The 20,514-nt window shown below is 55.0% G+C and overlaps 3 protein-coding genes across 5 annotated transcripts; 2 read left to right on the top strand and 1 right to left on the bottom strand.

Moving 5' to 3' along the window:
- Window positions 1-1,894: 1,894 nt before the first annotated feature.
- Window positions 1,895-9,617, bottom strand: xkr6b (XK, Kell blood group complex subunit-related family, member 6b). 2 transcript variants are annotated; one of them, XM_052053499.1, is made up of 4 exons: window positions 8,297-9,617; window positions 3,207-3,403; window positions 2,483-2,900; window positions 1,895-2,402 (listed from the first exon to the last, which is right to left on the bottom strand). In XM_052053499.1, the coding sequence occupies exons 1-4, from the start codon at window positions 8,869-8,871 to the stop codon at window positions 1,985-1,987; spliced, it is 1,608 nt and encodes a 535-aa protein (XP_051909459.1). In that variant the 5' UTR covers window positions 8,872-9,617; the 3' UTR covers window positions 1,895-1,984. The 2 variants fall into 2 exon arrangements, with proteins under 2 accessions (XP_051909459.1, XP_051909458.1); XM_052053498.1 differs by having other exon boundaries at window positions 1,895-2,900.
- A 181-nt stretch (window positions 9,618-9,798) lies between these two features.
- Window positions 9,799-13,489, top strand: mtmr9 (myotubularin related protein 9). Its single transcript, XM_052053500.1, has 10 exons — window positions 9,799-10,286; window positions 10,357-10,465; window positions 10,539-10,664; window positions 10,759-10,932; window positions 11,025-11,242; window positions 11,564-11,725; window positions 11,797-11,938; window positions 12,002-12,222; window positions 12,447-12,598; window positions 13,048-13,489. Exons 1-10 carry the CDS (start codon window positions 10,105-10,107, stop codon window positions 13,209-13,211), a joined length of 1,650 nt encoding a protein of 549 aa, XP_051909460.1. The 5' UTR covers window positions 9,799-10,104; the 3' UTR covers window positions 13,212-13,489.
- A 2,139-nt stretch (window positions 13,490-15,628) lies between these two features.
- On the top strand, window positions 15,629-19,725 carry tdh (L-threonine dehydrogenase). Of its 2 annotated transcripts, none has more exons than XM_052053503.1 (9): window positions 15,629-15,797; window positions 17,323-17,500; window positions 17,623-17,665; window positions 17,735-17,805; window positions 18,004-18,153; window positions 18,231-18,403; window positions 18,587-18,677; window positions 18,787-19,056; window positions 19,145-19,725. In XM_052053503.1, exons 1-9 carry the CDS (start codon window positions 15,684-15,686, stop codon window positions 19,282-19,284), a joined length of 1,230 nt encoding a protein of 409 aa, XP_051909463.1. In that variant the 5' UTR covers window positions 15,629-15,683; the 3' UTR covers window positions 19,285-19,725. The 2 variants fall into 2 exon arrangements, with proteins under 2 accessions (XP_051909463.1, XP_051909464.1); XM_052053504.1 differs by lacking the exon at window positions 15,629-15,797 and adding an exon at window positions 16,670-16,702.
- The last annotated feature ends 789 nt before the right edge of the window (window positions 19,726-20,514 follow it).

Genomic DNA, 20,514 nt, shown 5'->3' with positions numbered 1-20,514 from the left:
TCAACGGCCTCGAGCAGAACTCGAATGTGGCTGCGGGGTAACTGGTGACCCAAAACAAAATCCTCAAATGAATCTGATTCTGATCCTGGAATATTATTTACACTTCAAATAAAATTGAAATTAGAAATGAAGGTCAAATGATTATTTCCGCGAGAACGGGACAGGAAAACGCGATGGTACGCACGCACGAACACGCGCACACACTCTGTGGCCGTATTGCACTTTCAAAGATCCTATTTATTTTTTTTCTCCTCTGGGATGAACAGTGTCATATATGAATCTACGGTAAGGCTTAACATGATATTTTCAGCGTAATAGTTGTCATTTCCTCTAAAACAATAACCATACAAAATGAACATTAGCACCATATGTTATTATATTCATATTGTTCCCTAAAACAGGGCAAAAAGATACAATACTGGACATCGGCCTTGCTTATTTCGTTTTTTTTTTCTCCTCTTCCCCACGAATGATTTACTCATGTTTGATAATACGTAACCACGACAAAGAAATCCCAACTCTGTGCCTTTTTTTTTCCTCCAAAGAAATCATACTTAACCCAGAGGTTAGTTAAATACACACCCACAAGCTAACACAACCTAGAAATTGGGGGAATATCAAGAAAAGCAACCTTCTCCCATAACGATTTGTAAATTAGCAGCAATTGACGTGACACCAAGTCCACGTTCAGGTCAACTGTCACAGCCAAGTCTACGATCAGAACAAAAGAAAAGAGCTACGCACAGAGAAAAGGACATATTGATGACAGGAAGCTACGACACATCAATCACATTCGATATATATAGACTTGTCTTGCTTTTTTTTAAAATGTCATTTCCATCTGCAGTTTGTGCTCCAAAATATCGCAGTTCCGTGTCCCGGATAAAAACAAACAAACAAAAGCAACCGGACGCGTCAACGTGCGCAGACCTGCCGTGGCAAATCGAAATGGCACCGTAGCGAGTTGTGTGTGTGTGTGCGTGTGTGTGTTTGGATTGAGGTGCTGGCGCTTTTGAGCATAACATGTTGGTGTTGTTGTTGTTTTGGGGCCGTCTTGTTTTTGTTGCTCCTTGGGAAGCCCCGAAAGTGAAGTGTTAGCACCACTGGATGAGTTTCTTCAGCACCGGGTTGTAAATGCACCATTTGCAAGACTGTAACGGAAAGTCGTGACATCAGTGTGGCGCCGAGTCCACCGTGCCCCGCTGCCGCACGTCAATGCGCGAATCAAAGATGGCCGCCGAGAGACGGCAAACAAAACGAGGTTGCTGCAAAGCGGTTTCCCGTCGGATCCAGATGGCCGGAATGTTTTGTGGAAGCGGGAGACCGACGACGAAGCGGCTCGGGAGCACATTTGGGGAAACGATGTTCTTTGGCGGTGGACCTCATTGCTCGGTGTTCAGTGTGCAGAGACCTGGCCTGCGGAGGGGAGGGAGCGCAACGACCTGCAGCTATGAGAATGCGTGCAAAGGTCCAGGGAGGAAAGTGAGCAGTCCATTTCTGACCCTCTGGAACAAGGGGCGGGGGGGCAATGGACTTTGCGACTCACTGGGCTCCGAGAGAAACACTTTGGATCCATTCAAACGGAGGTTGCATTTGCAGCGGGGGGCGGGGGCGGAGCCGACGACAGCCTCCTCTTGCAAGCAGGAGAACGAAACTAGGCTGGTTGGAGCTCCTTGCTGCACTCAAAGCTCGACTATTTGTAGCTTTTCTCATCTGCAAAAAGGATCTTGCCCGGCTTCCCATTACACGGGTGCCAAAGAGCCCACCCAGGTAGTTCCCGACCTGTCATTCGGAACGCACCGTCACGCGCTCACTTCGGTTTCAGCGTAGGGAGACGTCGCCCCTCTCGCCTCCACTAGGGGGCGGGCGGCGATGAAAAGATTTCCCGAATGGAGCGCGGAGGGTGGAAGGAGGACGAAATGGAGACGTGAAAAAGAAGGCGCGCGAGAGCGGCCTTCAGAAGGACGATTCGTACTGCAGGAGCTCATAGAGGAGGGGGCCGTCCCTGTACCTGACGCCCACGGCGTCGGGGCTGACGTACTGCAGCACGTTGACGGTCCTGCGCAGGCGTCGATCCACAAAGTGGGCGTCCCAGGCCGGGTAGCGCTTCCTGGGCATGTCTATTTTGATGAGGGGGCCTCGGGGCGGGGCGGGCCGGCCGGACGCGTCCGGCGGCTCCGCGGACCTCACCTGGAAAACCGGAAGGCAGGAGGAGTCGGCGGCGCTTTGCTCGGACTCGGCCGGCTCCCCCGAGGCCGGGCCCGGCGCGGGCGCCATGGGCTCGGCCTCGGGGGGTAACGGCAGCCCCCAGAGCAACCGGGCGCAACAGGAGCCGGCCGGGAGCCCGGGCCGGGGGCCCTTGGGGTGCAGGGCCCCGTAGTAGAGGAGCATGCAGGCCACACCTGAGGCGAAGCACAGGAAGACGCCGCAGAGGGCATAAGAGGCGTAGGCGTCGCTGGTGAGCGGGTCGCGGTACGCGTACCACAGCCCGCTGAGGAGGGCGTTCTCCGACAGCACCAGCGTGTAATAAAGCGCCATTCGGAAGCGCACGCGCCCCTCCTGCACATTGAACCAGCAGAAGACGTACACCACCCCCACCACCATGTTGAACAGCACCTCCTCCCACTTGGACATGCAGAAGTCGGTGCCGCCGTGGATGACCCAGAAGGCCATGGCGCACCAGTGGAGCACCACGAAGATGCCAAAGTACATGTGGAAAACCGAGGCGAAGAGGGCGAACGACAGCACCCGCGAGGAAATGGTGAAGAGCCGCCACAGCAGGTGCACCACGGCGCCGCGGTAGCTCATGCTGGTCTTGTCGTCGCGAGAGTCGCGCAGGAGCTTGTGGTAGGACGCCAGCACCCAGGCCAGGGACAGGAGGGAGGACGCCACCGAGGAACCTGACAAACACAAACGCACGCTCAGAGACGCTCCTCCTTTTTTCTTTTCGCCGACATTTCCGTCCCTTTTCTCAACGCTCCGTCGTCGCATTTGGCCTGGATCGGCCGCGCCGTGATCGCTCTTAGGGGAGGGGCCTCAATGCTAATTAGCCAAAACGGGCACCCCGGGCATTTATTTGAAGGGAAGCGCCTTCTGCTTTTGCGGAAGCAGGCCAAGACTTCATGAGGGGCTATTGATAGCCACCGAAAAGTACCTTTTTCCCCACTGCGAGGCCCCGCCCCCCGCCCCGCCCCCCGGCGTCTTACACTGCTGCCACTCGGCCTTGTTGCTCTGGATCATGATGCAGAGCTGCAGCACCAGCTGGGGGGCGCTCTCCAGGAAAGTCTCCAGCAGTCGCAGCATGTTGACGTCGGCGTACTCGTACATCATGGCCCAGTAGAAGCGCCGGCGGTTCTCCTTCTGCCGGTGGCTTTGCACGCCCAAGTACATGGTGCGGATGTACCTGCGCAGACACACGCGGGGCGACGCCGTTTAAGGTTTCAGTTGGCGGCACGCTTAAAAGTTTTTGGGCGTTTTTTGGGGGATTTTTGTCATGACAACCTGGCGCCTGTTTCCCGACATCAGCTCAGCTCTTGTTTCGGCACGATATGACGCAAGCTAATGCGGTCTGCGTTTGAAGATGGTCTTTCAAAGGATTCTTGCGGTTATCCAAAGTGGACTCTTGAAGCGCAGTCATGAAAGCGTCCGAGAAGGCAACGCAGCCATCTGCCCGACTTTTATGCCGACACCAACATACGAGGGGACTGTTTGTCAATGTGACGACGAGTTGCGAGATGCAACGTGGCACGTTATGCGGCACTTTCCTCCAGCGCTGTTGTCGACACGGTGCTGCCGTTATTGCCGCCAAAGCGGGAAGCCACCGCGGCCTCTTTTGCTCTTTCGGAGCCAAAGTGTCGGGATAGCCGAGAGCGAAAGCTTTGCCGTCGTGCTCCCGGTTTGGCAGGAGGAAGGAGCAGATCGTGTGGCGGATTAACAAGAAAAGCCTTTGACCCACTTGCTTTTCAAAGAGAGCGTGACCCAAAAAAGAAACGTGCGCCATCGCTGGCTTTTAGTTAGCCCTTGTCCACACTCAAAATAAGCCTTCCTCTCCGTCTCGTCCACAAATAAAGCCAAAGAGGTCGTCGGCCGTCGTTTGGTTCATGATTTGCTTTGTGTTGCGCGCCAAAATGGCAGCCGTGGCTCAGTGAACAGGCGAGACCTTTTCAGACATAGGTGGGAGAATCAATGACTGGGGGTGGGGCGGGGGGGCTTTTTCCCGAATAAAAGAAAGTTGAAGGCTGTAAAGCATTTACAAAGTCTCCAAAGTGCCGCACATGGAAGCGATTGTTGTAAAAGTTTTGATTGTTCCTCTCGGCGCTCATCTTGAGCCAAGTGAGCGCACGAGGAAAGAGGAGGTTGGCCGGGGTGCAATTGGGCACAAGTGACGGTGCCATGTCGTGACGCGGGAAGCCGACGGGAGAGGGGGAGACGCTGGTAGACGCTCACAAAAACAAACCCCCAAAAAAAGGCCTCGGGAGGACGAGCGGTGGGGGGAGGTAAACTAATCACGGAGCGTGCAATGCAATTTTCTGGCTCTGTGCCTCGCACTCGCTTTCCTCCCACCACGCACGCCGCCTGACGACTTGAGGGCCTCGCCGTCCTCCTTTTACTATTCCGCTCACAAACGCCGCCTCGCCCAGCTCCATCTATCAGGCCGCGGCATTTTTTTTTCACCGCCCCCATCGCGTGGCTTTTTTTTTTCCCTTGAAAATCGGTGTTTTGGGCCAAGCTGAGTCACCACCAAAGTCAAGATGGATCAGAAGCTGGAAAAAAAGAAGCAAGCAAGTTTTCCCGGTAGATGAGATTGCTCAGAATCTTCACCCCACGCTGGAAATCGGCCACGCCTCTGCAAAGCCCAACCCCTTCATTACCCGTCACATTGGATTTGGGGGGGGGGGGGGTCTTTCTCCACACTCATGCGGGCGGGAAATGGACGCGGGTCAGAGAGGGAATCAAATGTGCTTTGGAAAATCAATCCATCGATCAATAACGGGAGAAAGGCCATTTTGACGGGAGGCAAAGCTAAGGCGTCATGCCAAACTTCCAAGCCTGCGTGCTATTTGAGCAGAGTGACCACTCCGACCTGCTGCGACCGCCCCCCCACCCCCCCCTTGGAGGGGTCATTTTGCGTACGGCAACTCACTGGCATTGCCGATAAATTGCTGGATTGCGCAGCGTTCCGCATCCCTTCCGAGGCTCGCCAAAGACGGCCTTCCCTTCGAGCGGCCGCGTCCTATCGACGGTGTGAAGAAGGCCGAGCGCGCTGGGGAGCGCTCGGTCAATAAGTCATTAGCCGAGGCTTCGCTTGTCCGCGCTCACCTTGGGAGAATGCAATTGGACAAACACTAATTGTCAGTGGCAAAAACAAGATGCAAAAGGGGGCCTCCGGTCGCAGGAGCGCTGTCGGAATTCAAGTGCGGGAAGTCGTGCGGACGGCAACGACAAACTGAAGGACGGCTCCGTTGCCTTCATCGCATTGAGAGTCAATAAGTAAATAAAACGCAAGGAGAAAAAGCTTCCCGAGCCAAAGGCGGAACAAAAGACATCCGTCCATGTCGGCTAAGTGGCGGCGGCCTGCCGGCTGCCGTCTCCGAATGGGGCCGCAGCGTTTGTGTTCACGCCAATGCTTTCGGGGTTGCGGCGCCACATCAGCGGTGCTATTGCACGTTAGCTCGCAAACTGAAAGGCAAAGCTACTGCGCGGGGTGGTTGTTTGAAATTCACAGGGTTGAAATTTCCCAAATGAACATGAACGTCGCACGGTCCGCTAAAACCATTGGATGATGCTGCCGTGGATGATCCCGTTCCCAATAGAAGGCTTTTTTTTTTTTGTCCAGGCCAAGGGATCGCACTGGGACCAATTCAGCTCATTTCAAAAGGCTGCGTGATTAGACGCCGCGCTAATCCGGGAGCGCGCGGAAACTCACAAGAGTGGAAATCCACTTACCGCCGAATGTTTTCAGCGCCGGCGCAAAACGGAATGTGAGAATACGGCGGCGGCGGCGGATGTTCAAAGTGGGTGATTTTGGCCGACCTTGAAATGCGTCCTAGCATCGGCGTGCCGTACTGTTCCTGCACACTGGCCGCTCTTCGCCGTCTCCTCCAAACTAATTGATATGCGGGCAAAGGAATTTTCCGTTTGGGTGCCTCGTATCCCTTGAAGGAATGCCGGACTAATCCACTCAGACACGCTGGCTGAAAATAAGCCCAGCGATGCTTTTCTCTTCCTCATATTCCCCCCCCCCCCCCCACCCCACTCTTTAAGCCACTGTCGAGGAATCATGCAAACGGACAATACGGGTCATTTTCAGTCCAATAACAATCACAATCACGCCAACGGCACCGTGAGTCGAACGTGCTAACCCGTCGACCGCCGTGCCACCCCGGTGCTTTTATAACGCCATCAAAAAACCGAATTCTAAAGTTTCCTCAACTGTGGCTGCACTTTCCAAAGAAGACGACTGAAGAATCTGCTTAGCAAGAAACTTGACAAGAAAGCATGAAGGACGGATGTGGGCCAGAATATGAGCCGGCCTACATTTGACGAAATGGGTCAAGCCGCACTCGCCCTTCAATGATGGAGCCTGGCAGCAAGGCGCGGCGCGGCGCACGCAGCCCCAATCAACGGGCCCTCTCTTGACTCCGCACGCGGCCAACTTTCACCGTTAGCCGTCTCGCTCTGTGCCAAAGCGGTCTTACTTGTGAGGACACGGAGGATACCGAAACATTGACCTTGAGCTGGATGCCCGGAGTATCAAATGAGTGCTCCAACGCAGCTTGCCCCGCAGGTCGAGTGCGCTAGCGCGTGAGAGGAGAGAGGAACCAGGCAAGAACTGACGATAAAAGGCACGCGCCCCTCGCATGCGACGCCCATGCTAATGTCTGTCCGCAAGGCCCACCTGCGCTTAATATTCCCGCCGGCGCGTCCGTCTGCCGGCCTCGGCTCGAGAAGCCGCCAGAGCGCGGCGTCAAGGCGACATCGACGATCGGCTCTTTCATCACACCGGCTAAATATAGCAAGTCAAACATTCCTCGGCCGAGGCGACGCCTGTGAACAAAATCAGCCGAATGGTGGACCTTAACGGTCGTTCCCGGAGCCCCGAGCCACCGTGATGTCATTTTCACTCGACGGCTGGAGTGGACAGTACACGTCAAAATGGCCACCCTCAAAAGTATGCCGGCGACCCGATTGACCGGGTTGAAGTAAAAGCAATCGGCGGGGCTCGCTGCGCCCATTGTTTATTCGGTGTGAAATTGCAGCTTGCTGTGTTTACAGGAGCCACGTCGACGACGACGACGACTCCCGCCGGCCCACTGAGCCGCTCGTGGTGAGATTGCGATACCCTAATTGCCAATTATTCGCCGTTGCCGGCCAATCGTGACAAATTGGAAGGGAAGAAAAAGAAGGTCTCCGCCACGCTGGGGATTTCCCCTGAAACTTCCCTCCTCCGCAGTCACGTTCGGGTTGGCGCCGCTGAAGTCGGCCATCGCGCCGCCGGGAGACTTGCGGGCGTCGCTGTGTGATTAAAAGAGGCAAGCGGAACCCTCGCTCATCAAAAAATGGAATAAACATGGCGGCGCAATGGCGGGCTGCGGGCTGGCCGGCCTCCTGTTCATGTTTGGGTGTAATTGCACGATCGACCACTAGATGGTGGCACTCGACGGTGCTCAACACTCCATTTGAAAGGAGGAAAAGGAAAACGGCAGCTCAGCATCGTCTCTCCTGAAGATTGTTGGGCGTGCTGCCAGGGCCGCCGTCTGCCCCTCAGGCAGGCAGAACACCCGGGCTGCCCGCGGCGGGGTCAAAAGCCGCTCACGTCAGTTAAATAATTCACACACATTAAGTGTGATTTTTTAAATATTGGCCTCGGTTGAACGCAATCCTTGCTCCGAATGTGCCAGGACTGGGACTGACAGCAATTTTGACCAACTCGTCCGCCAGAGAGTCACAACATGCAGCCGCTCGTCTCCTCAATTGTGCGTAGGCAAATTTGGATTTGGGGAATTTTAGAAAATGACATCATGTCTGCGTATTGGGTCGGGCGGGGGGAGTCGCCGCGTAGTATCGTGAACTGCGTGAGAAACAGATGCTCCGTCAGGAGTGTTGCAATACCGATATGATTGGACTCTTCAACGCAGCTCGGGGAGGAGGGTGGGCGCGCAATGGCGCACTTCTTCACCGTCGGCGTACGGAGAGAAATGCGAGTGTCCCCCTGCGCATCGCGCTCGCGCTCGCGCACGACACAAGCACAAGGAGGGATTTTATTCCGGGTGACGGCGGCCGAGGCGGCTCTTACCTCCACACCTGTCCCATCTGAAAGACGTGCAGCGCGCTCTGCCAGAGCCAGACGGAGAGCCGGCAGCATCGGTCCCGCTGCAGGCTGGCGGCGGCCCGGCGGCTGCTCAGCCCCTGCACGGAGCCCAGCGCGCCCTCGGTGTAATCCTGCACGAACCACCTGAAGCTGAGGATCTGCACCAGCACCGAGGGCACCAGCACGAAGAAGAGCGTCACGGCCGACCACAGGAAGTCCCGGCCGCGGTAGTAGTAGGCGGCGAGCCACACGTCGCTGCCCACGTCCCAGAAGAAGACGAGCAGGGCCAGCACGATCCACAGACAGTCCAGCCACAGGCGCTGCTGCTCCTCGTGCGGCGGCGCGGCCGCGGCCGCCGCCTCCCGGCGCCTGGCCCGCAGGTAGTGCAGGCAGGCGCTCCGGCAGCCCCAGTAGCACGACGAGGTGTTGCAGCAGTGGCAGATGTGGAAGGAGCTGCTGCCGCCGTCGGGCCCCTCCTCCCCCGCGCCCACCGCCTCGTCCAGGTTGCGCAGCTGGGCGAAGCCGGAGACGAGCCCGCGGCCGTCGGACTTGGCTGCCATCTTGCCCCCGGTCGCTGGCCCCTCTTCCTCTTCCTCCTCGTCCTCGCCCCCCTCCCGACGACGCTTGCCGGACACCTGTTTTGCACCCGCAGCCGCGGAGCCATCTACGAGCCGCCGCAGCTCCCCCAGGCTCCGGGCTCGGATGGCGCGCGCACGCCGCCGCGGACGCAGCGCATGGCCCCCACCCACCCTGCGGGTTCGAGCACTTTGAAGCCGACCGAGAGTGATGGAACAATTGTTAAAGGTCCATCTCAGTCGACGGCCCCCCCTCCCTCCTCCTCCCCGTCCTGCTAATGCTGCTGCTGCTGCTGCTGCTGCTTCGGTCCTCCCCGCATCCCTCCTCCAGCTGCAAGCCACCGCCGCGTCCCCCCACTGGTCCTAGCCGACGTCATTCATCCCCCAACTCTGCCCCCTCCCATCCCAAAACGATTCTCCCTTTCAACGCGGACGCCATCTAGCGTCTCGTTTCAAGTCCCCGTGCAGCAGCGGAGCACACCGGAGAGCAGCAGCACAAGTGCTCCCTGTGATCATCTCGTGGAGAGAAAATGTCGAGTAACGCTCCTGTCAATAGATCGCCATGCTGCCGTCTGGTCCGATTGCTTTTCACAAAACGGATGGCATTTTTCTTCAAGGGCTAACCAAGGGACTAAAACACTTTATCTTGACTGTCTCCATGACATAAATGTGCATTTATTTCAAAATCAGAAAGGTTGTGCAATGCTACACCCTTGTGTCCAAAATTGGTATCGCCAGAGCTACAAGAAATTGGTTATAAACTTGTTTTAAAAATCGGAACTGTTGGCAAGGATTGTAGGTGAGTGTAAACACGAGTAATTCAATTCACTAGTTCATATTAGAACCGTTTATTTTTCTTTTCTTCCCGTCGCGAGTTTCCTTCGGTTCCTCACTTGTTTCCAGTCGGTGTTGTTTTTGAGGGACGCCGTTCGTGTCAACGAGGAAAACGGCCAAGTCATTGTACGAGAAATGCGCATTAACATTCTCCACACGGGTGTGATTTCCGTGGAGGTTTGCGACACGCGCGATTTCAGCCTTAGATGTAAACCATCGCTTATTTGTGTCGCCCGTTTCCCGTTTTGATCATCCACCGACTAGCTTGCTCGCTTTAGCCATTTCGCTCCCGGCCGTAGCTAGGCGCTAATTGCCAGTTGGCTACACCCACGCGCAGTACCGCGTTCGTGCGTCTTTTGTAGCCGTCAGCGGTCAGGCGTCGTCATGGAGTTCGCCGAGCTGATCAAGACGCCGCGGGTGGACGGGGTGGTCCTCCACCGGCCCTTGATGCCCCCGGTGGAGGGAACCTTGTGCCTGACGGGCCATCACCTCATCCTCTCCTCCAGGCAGGACAACACGGAGGAGCTGTGGCTGCTTCACTCCAACATTGACGCCATAGAGAAGAGGTAAGGGCGGCTCGTGGAAATACTTCTCCGACAGCGTCCTGTTGAAGATTGAGTGAAGAATCTCTTGCAGGTTTGTGGGCTCCGTTGGTAGGATCATAGTCAAATGTAAAGACCTCAGAGTGATCCAGCTCGACATTCCTGGGATGGAGGAGTGCATCAACATTGCAAGCTCTACAGAGGTAAATCAGCAAAACAACAAAGAAAGAGGAGCTTGAATCAAGTCACCTTTCGCTCCTCTTTATTGCCGTCTAGGCCCTCTCGACCCTCGATTCCATCTCCCTGACGTACCCTTTCTTCTACCGGCCCATGTTTGAGGTCATCCATGACGGATGGAATTGTTTCTGTCCTCACGATGCTTTTAAAGACCTGGAGTCCATGGTAGGACATCCGTCGCGCACCCCCCAGCCCTGCCTGCTCAATAGAGAGTCGCCTTCAAGAGACAATCATTTTCTCCACCGCATTTCTCCTGCAGACAGACGAGTGGCGGCTGAGTGAAGTCAACAAGGACTTCAGCGTGTGTCCGTCCTATCCTCGCCTGGTGGCGGTGCCCAAGGGCATCGACGACGAGGCCCTGCGAACGGCGGCGACGTTCCGTCACGGCGGCCGCTTTCCCGTGCTCAGCTACTACCACAAGAACAACGGCATGGTAATCTAACAGCTTCGGCCACACTTAAGAGCAGTGCGAGTTGTCCGCTTCTCCCGACCGACTAACTCTATCTGGCTGGCTGCGGGTCGCAGGTGATGATGCGAGCGGCTCAGCCTCTCACCGGCACCAACGGGCGGCGCTGCAAGGAAGACGAGAAGCTGATCAACGCCACCCTGCGGCCGGGCAAGCGCGGCTACGTCATCGACACGCGCGCCATTCACGTGGCCCAGCAGGCCAAAGCCAAAGGAGGCGGCTTCGAGTCGGAGGCCAACTACCCGCAGTGGAGGAGGATCCACAAGGCCATCGAAAGGTGCGCTCAAACCCGAGGTCCCAAAGAGGCTTTTCCCGTTGCCTGCCTTGGAAACGAGACAAGCCCGCTCTGTGTCGTCTTGAAAACTTTCCTCGACTCGTCTTGGCGCTTGGTGGCGTTTGCCGTTTTGTTCCCGTTAGCGGTCTTTGTTTCGCGTTGGGCACTTTGGACGTAGCCGGGGTGATTTTTCTAGAAATGAGGCGGATCAGCGACGCGACGGCAAATCGAGGGTTTAGCGCGCGCTCCAAAAGCTGAAAAAAAAAGCCGTCTCTTCGGAGCGCCGGCAAACAAGGTGGACTTCAAGCCTGGTGGCTTCGGCAGGTCCGGCGTCCTGCAGGAGAGTCTGATCAAGCTGGCGGAGGCGTGCAACGACCAGTCGCACAACATGGACCGCTGGCTCAGCAAGCTGGAGGCCTCCAACTGGCTGGGCCACGTCAAGGAGATCCTGACCGCCGCCTGCCTGGCGGCCCAGTGCATCGACAGGTTGGGGCGCGGCCGCCGTTTGGATTTGCCGTCGGGGTCCACGCGTGACCCGTACGTACGCCGTGTCCCAGGGAGGGCGCCTCCGTCCTGGTCCACGGCGCCGAAGGCACCGACTCCACGCTCCAAATCACCTCCTTGGCTCAGATCATCTTGGATCCCGGCTGCAGGACCCTCCGAGGCTTCCAGGGCCTGTTGGAGCGAGAGTGGCTCCAGGTGAGCGCCACCTCTCGGCAAAGTGGCCGTTTGGAACCGCGCCGACGCCGTTTCTCTCCGCAGGCGGGTCACCCGTTCCAGCGGCGCTGCGCCCAATCGGCCTACTCCAACGGCAAAGCGCGGCAGGAGGCGCCCGTCTTCCTGCTCTTCCTGGACTGCGTGTGGCAGATCCTGCGGCAGTTTCCCTGTTCCTTTGAGTTTGGCGAGGCCTTCCTGGTGCTGCTCTTTGAGCACTCGTACGCGTCCCAGTTTGGCACCTTTCTGGGCAACAGCGCGGCCGAGAGGTAAACTTTGTCCTTCCTCAAGTTCACCCCAGAGCCACATTTTGCCCGAATTGAGTCAATTGGACCACCCTGGCGGCGTTTGAATCAAACATGTCCTGTGTACTTTGCTGCCCTCCCTGGTAAGCAAATGTCACGTTTGTGTGCTAACTGAAATGACACCGCGGGCTCGGTTAGCATGCGGCGACTGGCTTCTCTTGACGCCTCCTTGTCACCGTCGCCCGCAGGGCCAAGCTGTCCGTGTCCGACAAGACGGTTTCGCTGTGGTCCTGGGTGAATCGGCCCCAGGAGCTGGAGCGCCTGGCCAACCCGCTTTACGAGCCCAACGGTTTGGTCATCTGGCCCTCGGTGGCACCGCAGAGCCTGCTGCTGTGGGAGGGTAAGACGCCTTTCCCATCATGCCCCGCTCGGAGCTCCAATTTAAGTTCCACTTAACGCTCGTAAGACTACGAGTGGGCAAAATGTCATAGTAGTGGGGGTGGGGGGGGTCAGGCCAGCCATACACAGGCCTTTGCACAACATAGTGTCGTGTTGTCATGAATTGATTGCGTTTGTGTTGTGGTTACCAGTAAGTCGGACGCCACCTGACGAACTCCGCTTGCTGGAAAAACACAGTTCGGATTGTTGCGTGCCTGCGAGCTGCGATTAAGTCAATAAAGGCGCGCGGGCTGAGTGGATGTTAATTTTGTGTTGTTTGATTTGGACTCGAGTCACATTTGTCCAGAGGCTTTTTGTTTCCGCCAAAATAAATAAAAGGAGAAGAGATTTTTTTTTTCTCCTAAAGTTCTCATCACAATTGATGACCTCCATCGCCGTCTTGAATTCCAGGAGTGTTCCTCCGCTGGAACCGCTCGTCCAGATGCGCGGACGAGGCCCGCGAGGAAATGCTGCACATCATCGAGTACAACAAGGAGCTCCAGAACAGAGTCAACCTCCTGCGCCGGCAGCTGGCCCAGCTGGAGACCCAAGATCCGCTCCTGCAAACGCCCTAGAAGCGCCGCCAGGTAGAGCGCGACGTGCCGACGAGTCCTGGAGCTTTTTGTCGCTGACCAAATGAACTTTATTTGCTCCTGTCAAAAAAAAAAAAAACACATTCCTCACATTACACTGGAGGCACAAAAATAGTGATTGATCAAGGATGTATTGAGGCTTCTCTCCTGCAAAATAAATACAGCAATAAAAATCCCCCCTCCCCCCTCCACCGTCAATTTCAAATGCACCGGTATGCAGAGCAGTCAGTGTCCCCCCCAAAAAATAAAATAAAAAAATAGCGAAACATTGCGACTCCTTCTGGCATGCACATCTTGGCCACCAGGGCGCAGTCTAAGCCCCTCCAACCTACGTGAGCTGCAATCTGATTGGTCTTTTTTTCTCTCCATTATTGTGAGATTTGCGTTGAACTGGCCATTGCCTCAACGGTTAGGTAGAACACGGTGACTACCGATGCTAATCACGAGCCCCGCAATGGCCTTTTCCGTTATGTGTTTGCGTTAAAGTAGCACGGACATTCTTAAGGCAAAGTTGTTTACGATCCGCAACGTATTGATCGGTTTGCATCGTTTGACAGTAGACTCCAGCTTGAAGCCTTGAACTTTTTCTTCGGCTTCCAATATGATGGCTCGGATCTGACGGCATCGCCGTACGGCACTCTGTCCTTATTTTTGTTTTGTTTGACCGCTTCAAGCCATACGGGGCAAAACATTCTCCAAAATGATGCAATGATGAACGGACCACCGCCCCAAATATTTGGCCACGTCTGCGTCCACCGAAATGTGACAGCAGGACAGTATTAATAGCGGCACATCAGCTGGTGCGGTGGCCCTCGTGACCGCTGCCGTTTACGTCACGGCCGTCCTCCGCGTACAAAGAAGGACTGCGTGTGACTGTGTGAAGGTCACCGCACCAAACCCTTCTACAACTTTGTTTGTGGGGGGGAACTGTGTCGGCTTACTGATTAACTCGAGTCCCTTTTGAGTGAGGGAGAGAGAGAAAGATTGTTTTTCCTCCTCCCGCTACGAGAGGAAATGGGTGTGCCAGTCGATCCGCTCACATGCTGGCACGGACCTTCTTCGCACCCCTTTTTGGTTCGCTCACTTACCACTTACCTGTCACGTCCTCTTTGGTTGTCCTCGATGGAGTGCAAACAAACCAGCGACATCAAATCTTGTCTGGAATAAAAATCAACTCAAGGTTTATTTGAGGATTTCTTTAAACAGAGCAAATTGTGTGCAAAGGGTGAGACAAATGGATCATTCAAAAGAAAAAAAGTTTCCAAAAAGGCTTCTGAGGAAATCAAAAACAAGCCCATTTTGCTGGAATTACCAAAGGCCGCGTGTTTTTTGAGGGTATTGGGCCTTCTATTGTTGTGGTACAACGCGACGCCACCATCGCCCCCAAAATCATGTCCAAGCAGGAGCTGAATTTCCAAAAACAAAAAGCTAATTTAGTGCGCCGTCCCAGATTAAAATGCTCACGCCATCAGCCCAAGCACCCGAAGGCCTTCAGGACTTGACAAACATCTTTTTTTCAGCTCCGATGAGGCTGGGAATCGGCAGCATTTTCCACCGACCGCGTCCGCTTCACAGTGCAGAGGTGCGGGCTTCCATTCCGGCTCTCCGGGTTTTCCTCCCACATTCCAAAAACATGTCTGGCAGGTTAAGTGAGCGTTCCAAATGGTCCCAAGGTGTGACTGGTTGTTCATCGGTGTGTGCCCTGCGATTGGCTGGCAACCAGTTGAGGGTGTGACCCGAGACGGCTGGGCGAAGCTCCGGCACGCCCGCGACCATGGTGAGGACAAGCCGTTTTCGAATGATGGATGGATGGACCCCAATTTTGCTGCCATAGACCGCAAATTCCCCCAGTGTGGGACAAATAAAGCTTATCTTCTATTCTCACATCCAAACATCTGCCAGTATGTGATTTTGCCTTTGTTTTGGTTGTTTTAAAGTTTAAGGTGTCTGTCACAAAGGCCTCCAAAATAGGAGCATCCAAGTTTCCACGCTGCCTGACGTGTTTCACTGAAAGCTTATTTTCTAGTCAGAAACCATGTTTTTTTTTGTTTTTGTTTTTTAACTGAAGCCAACCTGTGCTCTGCAACCAACGAGTGTGAGTGGTTCAGTTCAGCGGCCTTTACAACTGGGTCAAAATGCTCTGAAATGGCAAGGCCGGAGCCCGAATTCCACTCCGTGGCCACGTACTGTGAAAGCGGACGCGGTCAGTCGGTCACCGCGCCGAACCGAGACCAGAAAAAAACAAACAAAGCGTTAGCTCACCCAATGGAAATCCCCCTTGCTAGCCACGTGGGCGCGAGGAGGGTAAACAAGCAAAAGCCCCCCACTGTGCATTGGCGTCGCGTGGGCGCGGCCATCCTCCAAGGCCGGGCCGCACCTCCGGGCGCTGACCAATCAGCGACGAGACCGGCTTCCGGCGCATGCAGATGGGCCCGCGATATATAATAGCAGCTGATGCAACTCTGGCTCCAGATAACACCACGAGCACCACAACGCGCCACGGGCAGGACCAGCCACCGAGCTCGTTTTGAGGAACACCAAAGCCAGTCCGACTACGTCCAAAGTGTGGTGAGTACGCTCGAATCGAATGGGGACCACTTCCGGATTGAGAAGCGTCTGCCCGGGCGCTCGCTTGGTTTTGACGCGCTCTGCCTTCGCCGAGAGATGCTATTTAACCGATATTTTTTCATTAATTTAATATTTTTTTATTGTTAAATGTGACCCTTTTTGGTTCTCACGTGTTTATAAAGGCCAATGGCATTTGTCTTTTATCCCCCGGCTCCGGACTAATCCGAGCTGAGAGGCTCATTGCCATTTGAAAGCACTTCCGGTTGTCGACGTCAACGTTTCAGTTTCCAAACGCAAAGCGGCAGCGGCGCTGTTTGCACACCAACGTGACGCACGTGTCGTGGAGGGGCGGCCCCCGTGCTGTTGTCCGCTCCAGATGCCGCACAAGTGGGCTCGGGTGCCCCACGTCAGCCTCTTTTGGTGCGTCACGCACGTATTTATTCGCGGACACCAACGAGCTATTGCCCCCACAAAACGGAGACGAACACAAAGGCAGGGCCCGCGTAATGGGGTTTTTCTTCTCTTCGTGTGAATGGCTACAAAAAAAAAATACGCCCTCGCTTGCTGATTGGACGCCGCTGAAGGCAGGGCAGCATTGTATAAAAACTCTGCAAGTTGCTCGCCTCTTTCCTTCTGGGAGAGCCGCACGGTGAGTGTTTTGTCCTTCCATCGCAGCCGTGTCGTCGTGATGTGATGAACAAAAAGGATTGCAACGATCGTTGAGAAGCAAAAAGTGCTCCACGGCGACTTCCTCTCAGCTAAAACGCGTATGCCCTTCGTGACAATTTGCATGTCAAAAGGAAGGAAATATCTTCACATTTATTGACGCGTGTCCTTAAAATGGACTCGAATGTAATCTCGTGACCATCGAAAGGATCCAACAATTGATGGATGGATGGGCGATAGTAAGTCCTGTTTTCTTTTTGCTAAAATAGGAGAGCCTCCACGTCAATGTGTCATTGACCACATTCGCAGAATGATGTAATTCTAAATTTCCACGATGACGATATCATTGCTTGGAAATCATGATTATCTTATAATCCGTGGGGGGCGGGGGGGCTATTGGTAAAATAATGGAAAATGTGTCCATTGAAGCCTTGTTGTTGCTCACCGAATCAAGTGACTTCATTTTTGGCACTTTGGACGTCCATTTTTTTAATCCAACTAACTAATGCACTAGAGGTACTGTTGGGTTTTTTTTTTTTGCGTGGGGGTGGGGGCTAGGGGGGACTTGGGAGTCAATTTTGTACTTGTTAAAATGGCCCAAATACAGGTGCCTTGTCTTCACTATTTGCTCGGTGGTGAGTGTGCATGTTGTTTATGCCCCCCCACCCCCTTTTTTTTCCCCTGCGGAGCGCCAGTACGCTTGGTGTTTGCATTCCTGGCAAAGCGATTCACGGCCATGCGCACAACTGGGCCTTTGTTGACGTAAAAGATGGCGCGACTGCAAGCACGGCAGCGTGGCAGTGGAATGGCTTTTGCGGCTCCAAAAGTGTGATGATGAAATGTGCCCCCACCCCGGCAGGTATCCAGCATGCCCATCGTCAGAACCCTCAGCCAGGTGGCCAAGCAGGCGTGCGGCCGCCGACCCCTGGCGGCGGCGGTGCGCGGCATCAGCTTCTCGCCGCGACAGGTGACGTCCGACGCCAGCTTCCACTCGGTGTCCTTCTCGGAGACGGACCACCCCAAGGTGCTCATCACGGGTGAGCGGGCCGAACCCGACGGCGGAGCCGAGCGCTCGGATCATCTCCGTATTGTTTTCCGTGGACGAGTCAGATGTTGACCGCGCACAATTTGCTCTTCTTGGCTTGACCTTCAACCGCAGGTGGTCTGGGGCAGCTCGGCGTGGGGCTGGCAAAACTCTTACGGTGAGAAGGCTCGGCCGGAGCTTTGCCGTTGTCGTGCTGGTGGTTTTAACGCGACTCGTTGCTCGGCAGGAAGCAGTTTGGAAAGAACAACGTGATTCTCTCCGATATCAGGAAGCCCTCAAGCGACGTTTTCCACAGCGGTACGTCGACTCACCCCCCCACCTCGTCACACTGCCGATTGATTGAGCAGCAACAAGCTGAGCCCTTTCAGCTCACGTCGGGTTTGTCAGCGAGTGTCCCGAAGATGGATTGGATATGAACTCCAAAAGAAATGGCATTTCTTTCCTGATGGGAAAAAAAAGCATTGCGCTTCACACACGTTCCTTTGCCACGCTCAGGCCCGTTCATCTACTCGGACATTTTGGACTACAAGAACCTGCGGGAGATCGTGGTGAACAACCGCATCACTTGGCTGGTCCACTACAGCGCCTTGCTCAGCGCCGTCGGCGAGGCCAACGTGGCCCTCGCCAGATCCGTCAACATCACCGGTGAGACGAGCGCCGGCGCGCGCCTTTCTTTCTTCTTTTGGCTGACGGCTGTCGTTCGTCATCGTCGTCGTCGACAGGTCTCCACAACATCTTGGACATCGCCGCCGAACACGGCCTGCGTCTGTTTGTCCCCAGCACCATCGGTGCCTTCGGACCCACGTCCCCGCGCAACCCCACGCCCGATCTGTGCGTGCAAAGGCCCCGCACCATTTACGGCGTCTCCAAAGTCCACGCCGAGCTCATGGGTGAGGTAAGATGAACGAGGAATGCTCTCGCCCTCGCTCTCCTCAACGCTCGCCGCCAAACTGCTCAGCCGTGTGTATTTATCGCATCGTTTGCGGCTCTTCCATATTTGGGAAAGACGGTGTTGCAATCCCATCGCTCTGTCACCGTAACACAATGTAGACACCCCCCCTCCCCCTCCCCTCCGCAGTACTACCACCACCGCTACGGCCTGGACTTCCGCTGTCTCCGCTACCCCGGAATCATTTCGGCCGACTCCATGCCCGGCGGCGGCACGACGGGTGAGATTAATTTGAATCGACGTTTAGCCCCCCCCCGGTGGTTCATTTTGAAGCCTGCCCGCCGCACGCCAGAGTCGATTCATCGGCCCTTTTCGCGGCCCCCTCCCAGACTACGCCGTCCAGATCTTCCACGACGCCATCAAGACGGGCAAGTTTGAGTGCGTGCTGCGGCCCGACACGCGGCTGCCCATGATGTACATCGACGACTGCTTGCGCGCCACCTTGGAGGTGTTGGAGGCGCCGGCCGACGCGCTGGCCATGCGCACCTACAACATCAACGCCATGAGCTTCACGCCGGAAGAGCTGGTGCGGGAGCTGCGCAAGCACATGCCCGAGCTGCAGGTCTCGTACAACGTGGACCCCGTCCGGCAGGCCATCGGTAATTTTTGGTTAGCTTAGCCGCGAGCCGAGCTAATTTGCCACTCGGGCCGTATGTGAAAATGCGCCTGGTCGTTCTTCCCTCGCAGCCGACTCCTGGCCGATGGACTTTGACGACTCCAACGCCAAACGCGACTGGGCCTGGAAGCACGAGTACGACCTGCCCGAGCTGGTCCAGACCATGCTCAACTTCCTCAGCGGCGACACGCGCATGGCCCGCGTCAGCTAGCCCCGAGGTGCCGGAGCTAAGCTAACGCGGCTTCTTGTACATAGTGTATAGAATGACCAAAGAGGGATTGCAGATTCAGTGGCCTGCGGACAGAGTTGTTTCACGCTCTTACTTTTCCGCAAGCCCGCCTCTGCCCCCCAAAAAGGCCTGTCATTGCTGCACCGCGCCCAACCTGCGGGTGAGTGGGGGTGGGGAGCAGTCGGGGGACAACCCGTCGCCTGCACTGGGAAAAAAAAAAAAAGGTTTTGCTGCATCACCAAGGGTTGCCTCAAAAAGATTGCAAAATTCTGGCAGTTTTCAAAGGAGGAAACTTTGCAAAAAAAATCCAGAGTTTGACTTGTGTGGAAATTGACCATCAACTTTGCGAGTCTTTGCAAATGTACGCCTAACTGGAGTAGCTCGATGATGGCTTTGGATTTAGCGGGGTAAAAAAAAACAAAACTTGAGTGGTGCCCTTGGGTGCACTTTGAAATCAAATCGTGTGCGGCGGCGCAAGCGGTGGAAAATCGTTTTGGAGAATTCTTTGGTTTATTCCACAGCATAATTTATTCTTTGCCATTGAAAGCGCTTCTTCAATATTCTTTTATTTTGGGCAACGCGGCACCCTACGTCAGCCTTGTACCGATGAGGTGTTTGTTTTCAAGAAAAAAGCTCCTTTTTTTCTGCTCGTGGGTTGAAAATAAACCATATTTTTTCCTGCATATTTTGGCTTATTTTCTATTCCCCCTCCCCAACCCTATTTATGGTAAAAAAAAGACTGGGTGCAAATATGTTCATGATGATGGAAAAAAAAATAGACAAATTCCTTTCTTGGATTTGAAAAGCTCCAAAGAACACACCTTAGGCCTTCGGCAATCCGCTTTCTTCCTCTGACATGTGAATGAAGTCATTGCACTGCGAATATTCCGTGTACACACCTGCTTTGCACCTTACATAGAAAACCCAAACCTAGTTGCACAACGATGGACACGCCCATTCCATGGACTCGGCGCAGCTCACAACGAGGGGCTTCAAAGGAACAACAACTGCTCGACAGCCAATTTGGATTTTGACGAGGAGGAATGTCGGCACAATTTGACTGACCGTGGCCCCTCGACAGCCCCCGGGGCGCCTGGTGCAACGTTTGCTTGGTCTTGCCGCCGCCTTCCCCCCATTTGGTGCAGAAATCTCTTTTTTTTTTCTGACCCGGTGCCAGTGAAGAGCCCTTCCTTTTCAAGCGTCTTATGTAAG

Source organism: Hippocampus zosterae, chromosome 19, assembly GCF_025434085.1.
Source record: "Hippocampus zosterae strain Florida chromosome 19, ASM2543408v3, whole genome shotgun sequence".
In the NCBI taxonomy this organism is placed as follows: Eukaryota; Metazoa; Chordata; class Actinopteri; order Syngnathiformes; family Syngnathidae; genus Hippocampus; species Hippocampus zosterae.
Note: the sequence above shows the minus strand (reverse complement) of the source record. Positions and strands in the feature narration are given on the sequence as shown.